The 15,234-nt window shown below is 50.5% G+C and overlaps 1 protein-coding gene across 1 annotated transcript in view; it reads left to right on the top strand.

Moving 5' to 3' along the window:
* OTUD7B (OTU deubiquitinase 7B) overlaps window positions 1–15,234 on the top strand; it is a 55,005-nt gene that overhangs the window by 22,963 nt on the left and 16,808 nt on the right. The window contains exons 2-6 of the mRNA XM_053278493.1: window positions 4,038–4,188; window positions 6,679–6,849; window positions 8,036–8,257; window positions 13,465–13,566; window positions 14,425–14,552. Coding sequence (XP_053134468.1) covers window positions 4,104–4,188; window positions 6,679–6,849; window positions 8,036–8,257; window positions 13,465–13,566; window positions 14,425–14,552 — 708 coding nt within the window. The 5' untranslated portion in view covers window positions 4,038–4,103. The remainder of the gene's footprint in view (window positions 1–4,037; window positions 4,189–6,678; window positions 6,850–8,035; window positions 8,258–13,464; window positions 13,567–14,424; window positions 14,553–15,234) is intronic.

Here is a 15,234-nt window from a genome sequence, read left to right as displayed (position 1 = left end):
AGGGAACTTGGGGCCTTCTGCATGCAAGCAGGCAGGCGCTCTTCCCAGAGAGGCCCCCTCCCCTAACGGGAAGATCTCCCAGAGCTCACACATGCCGTCTCCCATCCAAATGCAAACCAGGGTGGACCCTGCTTAGCAAAGGGGGCAACTCCTGCTGGCTCCCACCAGACCAGCTCTCCTCCCGCTCCTGCCAACTGGAGGAGACGGCAGCTGCTTCTCCGCCCCCTTCTTGAGGAAGGCCGTTATCGGACCGCGTTCGTGGCTGGAGGCGAGCACGTTCCTCGGGGGGGGTGTGTGTGTGGAAACGGAGCCGGTTTTTCTGCCCACTCGCAACCTGTCTGCTGCTTGCCTCTGGGGAAGCATTCTCTGACCCCGATGATGCATTGGTTTCAAAATAGACCTGCTTTGTCATCGTATTGACAACTTTGCCGGTTACTGTGGCCGTTCAGAAATGACAATAAGGTAGAAGCCGAGGAGGATTCCGGTGGTGCTTCCTATTATTCCCGGGCGGTGCCCAGCGGCTCTTATTGGAGGTGCGCTCCTGGAAGTCCCTCTTCTCCCCTGCCCCGCTCCCCCCATTTATTGACCTCGAAAGACCTGTTTTTCTGCCGGCCACTTGCTTTGAGGAGTGCCGCTGTTGAGACAAGGCACAGAGGGATCCGGGCAGGCCTGCATCACACAGGCGGACACAGCGGCCTCCGTGTGCGGCGACGCTCTCTCCCCCTCTCTTCTTTCTTCCTCGTCCCGCCAACAATACAGAAAAGCTACTGTGTTGGGGCCTCGTTAAAAAGCACCGCTTGCATGCTGGCCGCCTTCCCCGGGGCATGCTGGGCGCAAAGGTGCCTCCGGTTTCCGAGCTCATCCTCTCGGAGGATTGGGCTGGAAGCTTCCGAAACTGAAAACCAGCATTCTTGGCATTCTCCCGCCCGTTCAGACGCCGGCCCTCTCTCGAAGGGACGGAGAGCGGGAGGGCCGGACGAAGTGGAAACGGTCCCGGCTGAGCCCAGAACGAGATGGCTAAAAATATAGCCTGCGTTTTTCAAGCTGCGTTTGGTTCCAAGCAGGGTGGATTGGATTTAAATCAAACTGATTTAAATCACAATTTAAATCACTAGCAAGGTGGATAAAAATCAATAGGGTTTTTTTTTTTTTTAAATCAAAATTTTTTTGATTTAAATCGGATTTTTTTTATTTAAATCGGATTTTTTTGATTTTTTTTTTTAAATCATTGATTTTTATCCACCCTGCTAGTGATTTAAATAGTGATTTAAATAGTGATTTAAATCAAATCCACCCTGGTTCCAAGTCTGCAATTGGCCTTTTCTGTTGTTTGGGGAGCAGCTGGGAGGCACCTCCAGGCTTGGGCAAGAGTTCGCAAAAGCACTTGACTGGCTTTGCGAGCAGCAGATCTCTCTGGAGCTCCTGCAAAAGAAGCAGCAGGATCCCCTTCATGATGGGGTGGGGGGAACGGGTTCAGGGTTGGGTGTGCATGAGAAGATGTGTAGAAGCCGCTGAAGAGGAGAGTTGCTCTTGTGGGAGCAAGCGTGAATGGACCCCTTTGCTAAGCAGGGTCTGTCCTGGATTGCATTTGGACGGGGAAGGGGCTGCCGCTCAGTGGGCGAGCATTGCATGCAGGGGGTCCCAGGATCCGTCCCTGCCTTCAGGGTAGAGCCAGGAAAGACTCCGCCCGGAAAGCACACTCTTCTCTGTGTACCTACGCGCTGCAAGATCCATTTGGCAGGCACCCGGGGCAGGGCCTTCCTGGTGACTGCATGTTTTGCTCAGCAGGGTCTGCTTTGGTTTGCATTTGGATGGGTGACCACGTGTGGACACTGTCTGCTGTAGGATATTTCGCTTAGAGAAGGGGACAGTAGCTTGGTGGCGAAGCATCTGCTCGGCATGCAGAAGGTCCCTGGTTCAATCCCTGGCAGCAGCTCCAGGTAGGGCTGGGAGAAAGACTGCTGCCTGAAAACCTTGGAGGGCTGCTGCCAGTCAGTGTAGACAGCGCTGAGCTAGCCAGACTCAGTTTAAGGCAGCTTCTTGTGTCCCTGTAGTCCAGTAAGACCGCCTTTTGAAGCAGCTGGTCACCCATGGCAAGTAAGGATTGCCACCAGGGAGCCTCCTAAGGCAGTTGGCTCTCTCTCTCTTCTTGAAAGATGGCTGCATTCTGGCTAAGAGAGGGCTCCCCACTTCTGAGCCCCAGGTCACATTCTCACTGGGCATGTGTTCCTTGTTCTGGTGGCAGCTGAGGGCAAGCGAACTGCCATCCCCGTCCCTGCCTCCCTGGACGTCTCCAGAAAATGCATTTGTGGCCGCAGCCTTCCAAACTCCCTCCCTTCCTAGAGTTTGGCGCGCTGGCGGTGGCTAATTCCTAGTTGTGCGTTGGGTTTGTATTCTGGGAGAACAGGAATGGCCGTGCCCTTGACGTTCCCTGGGTGTGGGCCTGTGCGGCTTCTCTCCTCCTCTTGTTTTTGTTTGGATTGGCTTTCCTCGGCCTTTTGGGAGGGCCTGCCACTCACTCCGCCCGAGCTATCCCTGCCAGCAGAAGGGAGGGGGTTGTCTTTATGCCACCCCTGCTAACTCGGTCAAGCGGCCCCTTTTAACATGGTGATTCTCTTGATTGAGCAGGGGGAGAGCAACTGGCCATATCCACCCCCAGCACAGCATCCCTCCAGTGACTGTTGCTAGTGCCTATCCTATGTTTCTTTTTAGATGGGGATCCCTTTTGGGACAGGAATCCATCTTATTTATTTATTATTTCTCTGTGTAAACCGTCCCGAGCCATTTTTGGAAGGACGGTATAGAAATTGAATTCATCATAATGCCTCGGTGGCAGCTGTTGTTGCCTTTAAAACACACACACACACACACACACACACACACACACACACCCTACACACACCTGTGCTTCAAAAGAAGTGTGTCTGTGTTTTGTGTGCAATGCTTGTTGTGCAGGAATAGCTGGTGTGCCAGGCTCTGTGTGAGCCAGGAAAGCCGGTTCCTAGAGGAGGGGACGGGTGGAAGTGATGGCGCGGCTTCCCACGTTCGGCACTGCTTTCCAGGGGCAACAGTTCCATTGGCGCTCAAGAGCTGCTGCCTGTTGGTCTTGCATTAAACCAGCGTTGCCCGCTCTTTCCTTTTTGTGGCAAGACTCTGTAGCCACAGCTAAATGTGACCTATTGCTCACATCCCCTCTGTCTGGGCAAGTGAGAAACAGCTCTCACATTCTGTTTGTTCATCCATTTCCAGCACGTACACACTGCCTTTCTTTCTGCAGTTCAGTGTGATATGTCTGTAGGCTTGTGGTGTGTGTGTGTGTGTTTCCCCCCCTTACTGGAAAACACGATGTGTTTATGCTTGAATGGTCAAGCCTCTAGTCCTGATGCTTTTTTTCTTAGACGGCAGTGAATATTTATACACCGCTTTTCCAAAAAAAAAAAAAAAAAGGCCCCAAAGTGGTTTACATAGATATAAATAAATTAAAATGGCTCCCTGTCCCCAGAGGACTCACAATCTACAAAGGAAACATAAGACAGACACCAGCAACAGCCAGTGGAGGGGTGCTGTGCTGGGGATGGATTGGGCCAGTTGCTGTCTGTCTGCCTCGGTTTAAAATATGTATGCCCCAGCCCTCCAGTAACTCCACCTTAAGGGGTGCAGTGGGGAAATGCTTGACTAACAAGCAGAAGGGATCTAGGAAGGTGCTGAAAGGCATCTTCTCATACTACGCGGGGGGAGGCAATGGCAAACCCCTTCTGTATTCTACTAAAAGAAAACCACAAGGCTCTGTGGGTGCCAGGAGTCGAAATTGACTTGATGGCACACTTCACCTTTACCGCTCCAGTATGCTACTATTTGGGGTGGCTTTAATAATAATTGTATTGAATAATAATATTTCATAATATCCACGTAGACAGAGTGATGTTTCTGTTGACTCCTCTATGCCACCTCCAGTTCATTCAGAAAGTCTGCATTTGGGGAGTGTTGACATTTGGCACCGGTGGTAACCATGAGCTGTCTCTTTGTTTTCTCCTCAGACTGAAGAGTAAGCCCGGATCAATGCCCCACCCATTTCCAGCCGCCTGCGAGGAATCCATGATCACATGACCCTGGATATGGACGTCGTCCTATCGGATTTTGTCCGCTCAACCGGGGCAGAGCCGGGATTGGCGAGAGACCTGCTGGAAGGTACAGAGCGGGGTTCCTCTTGGCCAGGGGACGCTCCTCTGCTCTCTGTCTGTTTCCCCCTTCTTTGGTTTTACAAGGCCATTTTGCAAACGAAGGACGACCCTGAGGAAAAGAGAACTGTGCTTCTTGGGCTGGAATTGCATGTCGTGGAGCGAGCTCTGTGAGGAGTTGGGGAAGATTTGATTGGATCTGATGACGGTCTTAGAGCAGAGCAACTTCGGTCCTCCTGCAGACATTGGCCTACAACTCCCATCATCCCTGACTATCGACCACTGTGGCTGGGAATTATGGGAATTGTAGTCTAAGAATAGCTGGAGGGCCGAAGGTGAGCAGAACTGGTCTTAGACCAACAAACAAGCAGGGAAGGAGTTCAATGCCCCATCCTCCTGTACCTTGCAAATAAAACTCTCTCTCTCTCTCCCTCTCCACCTTGTACGTATTTTATGACGCCTGTAAGATTTTTGTCTGGTCGTTGACCATGATAAAAACTCTGACTTTGACCTTCTGCGTGAGCCAGCTAGGGTGGCCGTTGCCATGTACGGGACAAATGCTCCTTGTGATGTTTGACAAAGTCTCCACCCCTAGAGAAGGGGAAGAGGCGATTGCTCTGCAGATTCTTTCAATGTGTTCTCGTGCTTTGATTGTCCTGACCATCACGCCTCCAGCAGCCCGATTTGCAATGGTGTGTTAAATGCTTCTCAGGGTTTTAAAAACGCGTAGACTACTAGAGAATCCTGTCCATGTTGTCCGAGGAATGGAACTGAAAACTGGCAAGAACGTCCTCCAGGGATCACTCCATGGAGGGAGGACAACAATTTGTTGATTGTTATGCTAACTGTGCAAAAATGGCTGCAGCTTTATCCTGGTTGGTTGGTTGGTCAATTTATATACCGCTGTTCATTAATTGTTTGTGGGTTGGGATAAAGAAGGGATGATATTGCACAAAAGGCTACATAGGAACAGCCCTGCTGGATCAGGCCCAAGGCCCATCCAGTCCAGCTGCTGGACTGCGGGAAACAGGACAGCATCCTGTTTCCTGCAGTTGCCCACCAAATGCCTCTGGGAAGCCCAAAGGCAAGAGGTGAGGGCACGCCCCCTTTCCTAGTGCTGCTCCCCTGCAACTAAGATTCAGAGGCATCTTGTCTCTGAGGCTGGAGGTGGCCTATAGCCACAAGACTAGTAGCCATTGATAGACCTGTCCTCCTTGAATTTGCCTAAGTCCCTTATCAGTGCAACAATGCAATCAGCTGTTTTCCACCTCTAGGGGGATAAAAATCACTACGAGCGTTTATCACCTAAGATGGTTCTGATGGTCAACATTTGTGGGAACTACTGGTGTTACCCAGAAAACCGGGGTTTGGCACCATATACATGCGGATGGAATGCCATTTTAGGCTGCATTGTGCCATTTTAGGTATGGAATAATGAACGGGTTCTCTTCCACTTCTGTTTGGGGGTTCTCGCAACCTCCTCTTTTAGCGACAGCAGCACACCAGCTCAGAAATGGGTGTGTTTGCCTTGGTCCTGGCGAGAGATTTCAAGCAGGAGAGAGAGAGAGGTGGGAAAGGCTGTCTCTGTTCTGTTAATTAATATTTGAACAAGCAAACAACAAATATATATATATACACATATACACACACACACACACACACACACACAGAGCTTTTCAACAAAAGTTCCCAAAGCGGTTTACACAGAGAAAACAATAATAAAGTAATAAGATGGCTCCCTGTCCCCAAAGGGCTCACAGTCTACAAAGAAACATAAGACAGACTCCAGCAACAGCCACTGGAGGGATGTTCGTTCGTTCATTCATTCATTCATTCGATTTCTATACCACCCTTCCAAAAGTGGTTCAGGGCGGTTTACACAGATAAATAATAAACAAATAAGACGACTCCCTGTCCCCAAAGGGCTCACAATCTAAAAGAAACAGGAGATAGACACCAGCAGCAGTCACTGGAGGTCCTGTGCTGGGGGTGGATAGGGCCAGTTGCTCTCCCCTTGCCTAAATAAAGAGAATCACCACTCTAAAAAGGTGCCTCTTTGCTCAGTTAGCAGGGGACAGCCTTTAAGGCTGGATCCAAAGGATTCCAGGTGGTCGCCCCTCCGGGGGCTGACCAGGCCTAGACCTGCTTAACATCAGCAAGGCGTCTGTATCCCGTGCCCTCAGAGCATGCCCTGGGACTTGCAGTGGTATTTTGAATGGTTTGGGAGCAGGTTTAAGTTCCCTGTTGACCAAGGTGGCAGATTTGTTAGGCCCAGGGCTGCAGAAATCCACTAGTCTGTGGCGAGTGAAAAATGATTCTGGACGCTTGAAAAAGTCCCAATGAGCCATATACCCGCGTAGGAAAATATTCTGTCTGGCCGATAAACGGAGCCAACACCTGGCTTGGCCGGTGTTTCAAGAATGGCGCGGGAAGGCGGAGGGGGCTGAGTTTGGCTTCCCGAATCCGCAGGGACTAACCGCCTCCTCTCCCCCTCCTCTAGGGAAGAACTGGGACCTGAGTGCCGCCCTGAGCGACTTTGAGCAGCTGAGGCAGGTCCACGCGGGCAATCTGCCCCACCCCTTCAACGAAGGGCGGGCCTTCAAGCTCTTGGAGAAGGAGAACTCTCGGCGGGTGCTCACTCCGCTGCAGCGCCAGGATGACATTGTTCAAGGTAAGGAGGCAGCCTTCCCCGGAGCTGGGTGCCTGCCTCGGATGGTGGTACACGTGCAGGGATTCTCTTGAACTGGGCAGGAACCCCCTTCTGCTGAGTCAGACCCTTGGCCCTTCTGGCCCAGTATTGCCTACTCTGACTGGCAGCAGTTATATGGCAAAAAGAAAAAAAAAACACCTGCAGATATTTATATACCACTTTTCAACAAACATTCCCAAAGCGGTTTGTTTGTTTGTTTGTTTATAAATAAATAAATAAATAAATAATTAAAAAAATGGCTCCCTGGCTCACAATCTTAAAAAAAATAAAGAAACATAGAAACATTTAAAACAGAGAGGCTTAGAATTATGACTCTAATCTTAGTGATTTTACAGTCTTGCCTCTGTTCTTTTCTCTGTTTTATGGGGTAGTAGTTTTACAGTATTCTCCATAATATTAGAGTAGTGGTTTTGAAGTAATAGGACTCTACTGTTTCATCATTTGATATTGATTCATGCTTTACTGTTCTATCTTATGCTGGTCTTGCATAGTAATAAAGATGATTGATACATACCAGCAACGGCCACTGAAAAGGTGCCACTTTGCTCAGTTAGCCGGGGATTGCTCAGTTAGCAGTTGTTCACGGTGTGCTGGTCTTGTGGTAGCAAGCATGACTTGTCCCCTTAGCTAAGCAGGGTCTGCCCTGGTTGCATCTGAATGGGAGACCTGATAAGTAAGCCCTGTAAGATATTCCCCTCAGGGGATGGGGCCGCTCTGGGAAGAGCATCTAGGTTCCAAGCTCCCTCCCTGGCAGCATCTCCAAGATAGGGCTGAGATAGACTCTTTCCTGTAACCTTGGAGAAGCAGGCCTACTCAACTTTGCCCCCCAGCTGTTTCTGGATTACAACTCCCAGAATCCCCAGCCACAGGAGCCAATAGTAGCCGGGGATTATGGGAGTTGTAGGCCAACATCTGCAGGAAGGCCAAGGTTGAGCAGCCCTGGTGTAGATAATACTGAGCTAGGGTCTGACTCGTTAGGGTCAGACCAAGGATCTGACTTGGTAGAAGGCATCTTCCCATGCTCCAGACAGAAGCTTTCATACCATTTGCTGCCTGAACCTTTTTAACGGGAGATGCCAGGGACTGAACTGTGCCGAGCATGTGCGAAAGCTTCTCATCCTTCCCATCACATTCCTGTTTTGAACAGAAAAACGACTCTCCCGGGGCATTTCCCACGCCAGCTCCACCATCGTTTCGTTGGCTCGCTCTCACGTCTCCAGCAACGGCAGCGGTGGCGGGGAGCACCTCCTGGAGATGCCGATCTGCACCTTCCAGCTTCCCGATCTGACCGTGTACCACGAGGAGTTCCGGAACTTCATTGAGCGGGATCTCATTGAGCAGTCGATGCTGGTCGCGCTGGAGCAGGCTGGTAAGCGTCTGTGCCGTCCTTCCTGGGGATGCGCCCTCTGAAGAGCTGTGATAGAGCTCAGGCTTCTGGGGTCTGGCTGTGGTTTAATAGGCAGCCTGCACATGCTCAGGAGCAACGCCTTGGCTGCTGCTTCCTGTTACAGGGCTCAGCCCTGCTTTAGGGTGGGCTGTGGAACTAAGCGCCAGTGGGCCTTGACCCTGGCCCCTTCACATCTAGGATTGGAAGAATCATTTGGGCAGAGCTTGCTAAAGCGTCAGCGTGTTTTGTGGGAGGCAGCAATTCAGATGGACGGTGCTTGGGGTTGTCTGCCTTTTGATGCGTTTTCGCTGAGCCAAAACTGAGCCTAGCTTCTGTGTTTGTGAAGGGGAGATTGCATTTCATAGGGAAACCAGATCAGATCTCGGCTATCAACCCTCAGAACCCAGTGGCAGCTTTTGCCTGGCATCTGAGAAGTTGATTTCTGCCCTATTTGGGGCCCAAACGGCGTCTAATGCAGGAGGTTTGTCCTCATCCCTCTTTTTCAACACTTCAAAGCCGAGAGATTGGATTTGGGCCATGTCACTGGGGGGAAAGGGGGTACGTAGTAGGAAGCTGCCATATACTGAGTCAGACCATCGGTCCATCTATCTCAGTATTGTCTGCTACACAGAATGGCAGCGGCTTCTCCAAGGTTGCAGGTAGGAGTCTCTCTCGGCCCTTTCTTGAAGAAGCCAGAAAGGGAACTTGGAATGTTCTGCTCTTCCCAGAGCAGCTCCATCCTATAAAGGGAAGATCTTGCAGTGCTCACACATCAAGTCTCCCATTCATAGGCAACCAGGGCAGACCCTGCTTAGCTAAAGGGGCAAGTCATGCTTGCTACCACAAGACCAGCTCTCCTCTCCTGTGGGTGGGAGTGGCATTTCCCTGTGGCATTCCCCCCTGATGATAAATCACGCCCCCCTACCCCGCCCCATGGGAAGCTGTTCTGAGTTGCATTTTAAAAGGTGTGTGATGCTTTGTTTTTTCTCTCCCGCTGTGTCATAACTTCCTGCTAGCAGGCAGGAGAAGATGTGATTTTAAACCAGAGAAACAGCTTGGGGGCAGTAAGGGTCAACCCCTCCCTTTCCCTCAGCACCGTGGCCCTCATCCAAATCACGCTGCCTTCTGTGACAGCTCCTCAGTTTTAAAAATAAAAGCTCTTCTGATCAGAGACCTCCAGCTTCCCCGTTGGGCCTTCAGAGGGCAGCTTTACCTCTTGTTCACCCCCGCCCCCATTATGTCCCTGGCTTGCCCCTTGAATGTGTGAACGAATCGGAGGCGTAAGGAAAGGTTTCAGCAAGGCCGTGACCAGCCTGGGGAAGCGTACAGGCTGCTGCTTGCATGTCTCCCTTGGGGGACTTCAGGTATGGCCCAGCAGGCCTCAGCGAACAGGAATTGGCTCCGTCTCCCAGTGACATAATCTGCTGTTGTTCAGGAAGGCGGTAACTTAGAGATGGCAAAGCTTACAACATGCATAAGAGACGATCATTTCGAATGCTTTAAAGAAGACTGGGAGCCTCTTTTTGCTTTATTTAAAGAACGATTTTCCTAATGGACTTTTCAGCAGGGTTTGAAATATAGTAATAGTAGCAGGTCGGGTTGGGTAGAATCGAGCCGTATCGAATGCGGCTGGTATCTTTTGAACGATGACAGCAATGGCTTATATGTATAGTTATTGTGAACTGTGCAGATGGGTGATCTGGAAGTCAATATTTATCTATGTGTAGAGTTAGGAAATGAATGTAATTGAATGTAAAATGTATTGTAAAATGTAATGAAAATTTAAGAAGCAAAAAAAAAAAAAAAAAAGGTGATAACTTTACTCCCAGCAAGGGCCTGCGATCAAAGCACTGACGTGTGTGTGTGTGTGTGTGTGTGTGTGTGTGTGTAAGCTGCTGCAGCAACAATGGCTACACACACACACGGCGTAAACCTCTCCAGCCCTTTTGCAGTCACTGCTATTTTGGTGCCTTCTCAGACGTGCTTTTGTCTTCGTTGCTCTCCTGGGCTGGTGGATGGCCCTGTCCCTTTGGGAGCCAAGCTGTCTTCTGGAGGGGGCCCAGCCGGCACAGAGGCAGCGGCCTTCCCTTCAGCCAGGGCGGCGGAAGAGCGGCCAGCCTCCAGATCGCGAAAGATGCACGGGGACAGCCCCGCGATCACCGCCTGGAGCTGCTTGGAGGAAGTGTGAGCTGCAGACGTGCTTAAGGGTGCCAGTCATCAGAGGCCTGCTCCGATTCGGAGCCTTCTGTGCCTTCGGTCCCTCTTGTAGAATTATCTGGCTGTGATTCAAAGCACGTTATAAGAATTGCCTCCTTCCTCCTGGCCACAGAACATGGGCGAATGGTCTCCTCGCCCCTCTGCTCCTTGCGGGCCTTTTCTCCTGCCATGCCGGGTCCGTCTTTGTTCAGGACTAGGCAACCAAGGCAGATGGTTGGTCCATTGATCCCAGTATGGTCTACTCTGACTGGCAGCGATTATCCAGGGCTTTCAGGCAGGAGTCTTCCCCAGCCCTATTTGGAGATGCTGCCAGGGATTGAACCGGGGGCCCGTCTGCGTGCAAAGTGGATGCTCAGCCACTGAGCTACGGCAGGAACTTACAGAGCGCACGCGTAGTCTCCCATCTAAATGCAAACCAAGGCAGACCCTGCTTAGCAGAGGGGGCCATTCATGCGTGCTGTCAAAAGGCCTGCTCTCCTCGGTTGCTGTGACCTTGTCACTCTATTTGATTGATTTATTGATTGATTGATTGATTTCTACACCGCCCTTCCAAAAACGGCTCAGAGAGGTTTACACAGAGAAATAACAAATAAATAAGATGGCTCCCTGTCCCCAAAGGGCTCACAAACTAAAAAGAAGCATAAGACAGACACCAGCAACAGTCACTGGAGGTCCTGTGCTGGGGGTGGAGAGGGCCAGTTACTCCCCCCCTGCTCAATAAAGAGAATCACCACGTTAAAAGGTGCCTCTTGGCCAAGTGAGCAGGAGTTAACCTAACCTTGAGCCAGAATAGATGCCCTTCTTCTTTTCTGTATTGGGCGCCCGTCACTCTTACGCTGAAAAAAGGATTCAGTTTAGACTGCGCGAGGATAGAAATTAGAAGAGCCCGCCCTCCGTGTCTCTGTGTGAGTCAGTGTTCTGCGCAAGTGGTGCAGAGGTGCATGCTGGGTAGTTGGCTCCAAGGGAGGATTTATTTATTATTTCTCTATTTAAACTGCTTTGGAAACTTTTATGAAAAGCGGTATACTTCTATGAAAAGCGGTATACTTGGGCTCGAAACAAGTATAAATACTTATTTCGAACCCAAGGCACATCAGTGACTCATAGAGGGACATGGCAGGCGGCCTCCCCTGTGGGAGCCTCGAGGGAGTGAATCACGTTGTTGGTTTTGAAACCCAGATGAGGCCTTATACTGCAGTATACTAGCAGCGTTCCCTTTTAACAGGGATTCCCAGATGTTGTGGACTACAACTCCCATAACCCCCAAGCAAAAGTTGTTGCAGCTGGGGATTCTGGGAGTTGTATCCAACAACATCTGGGAATCCCTGTTAGAGGGAACACCTTACTAGACAGATCTTCTGCGGACTGGAATCAGGAGAGATTTGTATAGATTTCTGCAGATCTCAGATTTCCATGGGAGCAAGAGGTTGCTGGTTCAAATCCCCTCTGGTATGTTTCCCAGACTATGGGAAACGCCTATGTCAGGCAGCAGCGATATAGGAAGATGCTGAAAGGCATCATCTCATACTGCGCAGGAGGAGGCAATGGTCAACCCCTCCTGTATTCTCCCAAAGACAACCACAGGACTCTGCGGGCGCCAGGAGTCGACACCGACCCGACGGCATAACTTTACCGAGCCCCTCTAGTTGAGTCCTCAGATTTCCCCCCTCCACTTTGGTAAGATGCCTCCACCATCCCTCTTTAAGATGCTGTGAAGGAAGTGAGCTGTCCCTGGCAGCTCCTGCTGCACTTTAGAACTTTATTCTGGCCGCTGAAGGCCTGTGTCTGGGTCGCCGTGCCCCAGAGAGATCTAGGATTGGCTTCCTGGTAGCTCTTTCCTTCTGCGGTGTGATAGATGTTCCTGGCCACGGCTGAGGGCCCAGCCCAAAACCATAAATGCACAGTGCAGTGATCTCTCCCTTCTCACTGCTTTCTTATTCTAAATGAGTCTCTCCACCCCTCCCCTTTCACTTGCTCTTCCGTTCAGGAGGAAACTTGCGTAGTGGAACCACTGAGCTTGAGAAATCCTCCATTTGAGTCTCGCCTTGGCTGCATAAAATTCCTAGGCAGCCCCGGGCAAGTTCAGCTTCCGTACCCTCCGTGCAGGCCTACCTTACAAGAGCTTTCTGAGTTGCTGCATACATGAAACACGATGAACGATGCAGTGGCAAAAAGTGGCATCTCACTGCTCAGCAGTGACTTGATCTCTCTTTGCGTTTTGTATCCTGCTCTTCCTCCAAGGAGCCCAGCGTGGTGTCCGTGGTTGTGTTTCTCCTCACAACAACCCTGTGAGGCAGGTTAAGCTGAGAGAGAAGGGACAGGCCCAGAGTCACCCAGTGAGTTTCGTGACCGCACGGGGATTTGAACTCGAGTCTTCCCCTGCTAACTGAGCAGAGGGGCACTTTTTAAAAGTGGAGATTCTCTTTATTGAGTAGGGAGAGAGCAACTGGGCTTATCCACCCCCTGCACTGCATCCTTCCAGTGGATAGTGTCTATCTTAAGGTGTTTTTTTAAAGATTGTGGGCCCTTTGGGGACAGGGAAGCATCTTACTTATTTATATCTCTGTAAAAGTGGCATATAAATATTTGTCTTATTCGTATTCGTGGTCCTAGTCCAACACTCTAACCACTACACCACATTACCCCACAGTAGCCTGCCTGTGTGCCTGGCACCTATGCTTGTGACCTTTTGCCACTTTAAAAAACAAAAATCACTCCCGGATGTTAGTTCAGTATATTGGAGGGTGGTTTTTTTAAAAAATTAGAGCTACTTTTCTTGAATTGTTGCACAAGGTTGAACTGGACTTTCTGCCAGACTTTTCTCTCTGCTGCTGTGCCTCTGTTATAGCTTTCACCTGGTTTGACTTGGTTCTGCATTCCTGCCCGCCGCCTCTTTTGTAAGCGACCTCAAAACACTTTTGGAGATGTGGGTTACAAACCCACTGAATTAACCAGCTGGTTCATTTCCCCAGGTCGTCTCAACTGGTGGGCCAACGTGGATCCCAGCTGCCAAAGGCTGCTTCCGTTAGCAACGACCGGAGATGGAAACTGCTTGCTTCATGCGGCATCTCTAGGTAAGACCCATCAACGGGAGAAATGGCCACATGTGGTGTCCTTTGTGCTTTCTGCGGCGGTTCGGGGCTTGCTGAATCCCTTTTCAGCTGCTCACTCCTACCCTTGCCCTAAGAAATGGCAAGTCTCTGCTTGCTTTACATAAGCACAGCCCTGCTGGATCAGGCCCAAGAACACCCATCTAGTCCAGCATCCTGTTTCCCACAGTGGCCCACCAGATGCCACTGGAAGCCACAGGCAGGAGTTGAAAGGGGCATGCCCTCTCTCCTGCTGTTGCTCCCCTGCAACTGGGATTGAGAGGCATCTTGCCTCTGAGGCTGGAGGTGGCCTGTAGCCACCAGGCTAGTAGCCATTGACAGACCAATGGCTTAGCAGCCTATGCCTGCAACCTTGGAGAAGCTGCTGCTAGTCTGTGAAGACAATACTGAGCTAGATAGACCAATGGTCTGACTCAGTATATGGCTGTTTCCTATGTTTCCTAGGTTCCTATGTTCTCTCTCTTTCTGGAAAAATTAAGTGCTTATTCCCGCCCCCCCTGCATTGGTCTATTTTTTAAATACATATCTTAAAAAATTAAAATACGCTTTTAAAAATCTGTATGGCTAACATTTCTTTAAATTTTGGTTTAAAATATTTGAAGCGCTCATGGATATGTAACGGCCCAGGCAAAAGCAGTGTGGCGCAGTTCTGTCCCTGCCAAGGCCTTATACACGGCCAGATCTTTCGGGAGAAGCTGTCCATGATAACATGCCCACTATGGTTGTGTTTTGGTTTTGGGAAAGCGTGATGATTTGAGACGAGAGTAGACGCAACTCAGACTCAGAAAAACATGTCTGAACCTTTCCCCCCCCCCACTGCAGGCATGTGGGGATTCCACGACCGGGACCTGATGCTCCGCAAAGCCCTTTACGCGCTCATGGACAAAGGCGTGGAGAAGGAGGCCCTGAGGCGGCGCTGGCGCTGGCAGCAGACCCAGCAGAACAAGGAGGTCAGCCCCTGTGGAAGGAGGGAGGGAGGTAGGGCGGGTGGGCCTTGAGCTGGGGCCCCCTGCTTGCTGCACAGTGGGGATTGGCCCCTCGAGTGCAGGGCTGTTCCGCTTCTGCCCTCCTGCAGATGTTGGCCTACAACTCCCAGCATCCCTCACTACTAGACTCTGTGGCTGAGGATGCTGGGAGCCATAGTCTGAAGGCAGCTGGAGGGCCACAGCTGAGTAGCCCTGCTCTAGAGCCTCTGGCTTAAAGTAAAGGTAAAGTTGTGCTGTCGGGTTGGTGTCGACTCATGGCAACCACAGAGAGCCCTGTGGTTGTCTTTGGTAGAATCCAGGAGGGGTTGACCATTGCCTCTTCCCACGCAGTATGAGATGATGCCCTTTGAGCATCTTCCTATATCGCTGCTGCCCAATATAGGTGTTTCCCATAGTCTGGGAAACATACCAGCGGGAATTCAAACTGTCAACCTCTTGCTCCCTAGTCAAGTTACTTCCCCGCTTTGGCATTTGGCTTACTCGGTCGCTTTTATGACAGTCACGGACCAGCAGAAAAATTCGCAGAATGGGATGTATACATTAAAAAATGAAGAAAAGCAATAAATTAAATAATAATAGAATATAATACATCATGATACTGCTACCCAGATGAAAAGAAAACGTTGCCTTTTGACTTAATATCTAA

This window comes from Hemicordylus capensis, chromosome 14, assembly GCF_027244095.1.
Source record: "Hemicordylus capensis ecotype Gifberg chromosome 14, rHemCap1.1.pri, whole genome shotgun sequence".
Lineage (NCBI taxonomy): Eukaryota > Metazoa > Chordata > Lepidosauria > Squamata > Cordylidae > Hemicordylus > Hemicordylus capensis.
Note: the sequence above shows the minus strand (reverse complement) of the source record. Positions and strands in the feature narration are given on the sequence as shown.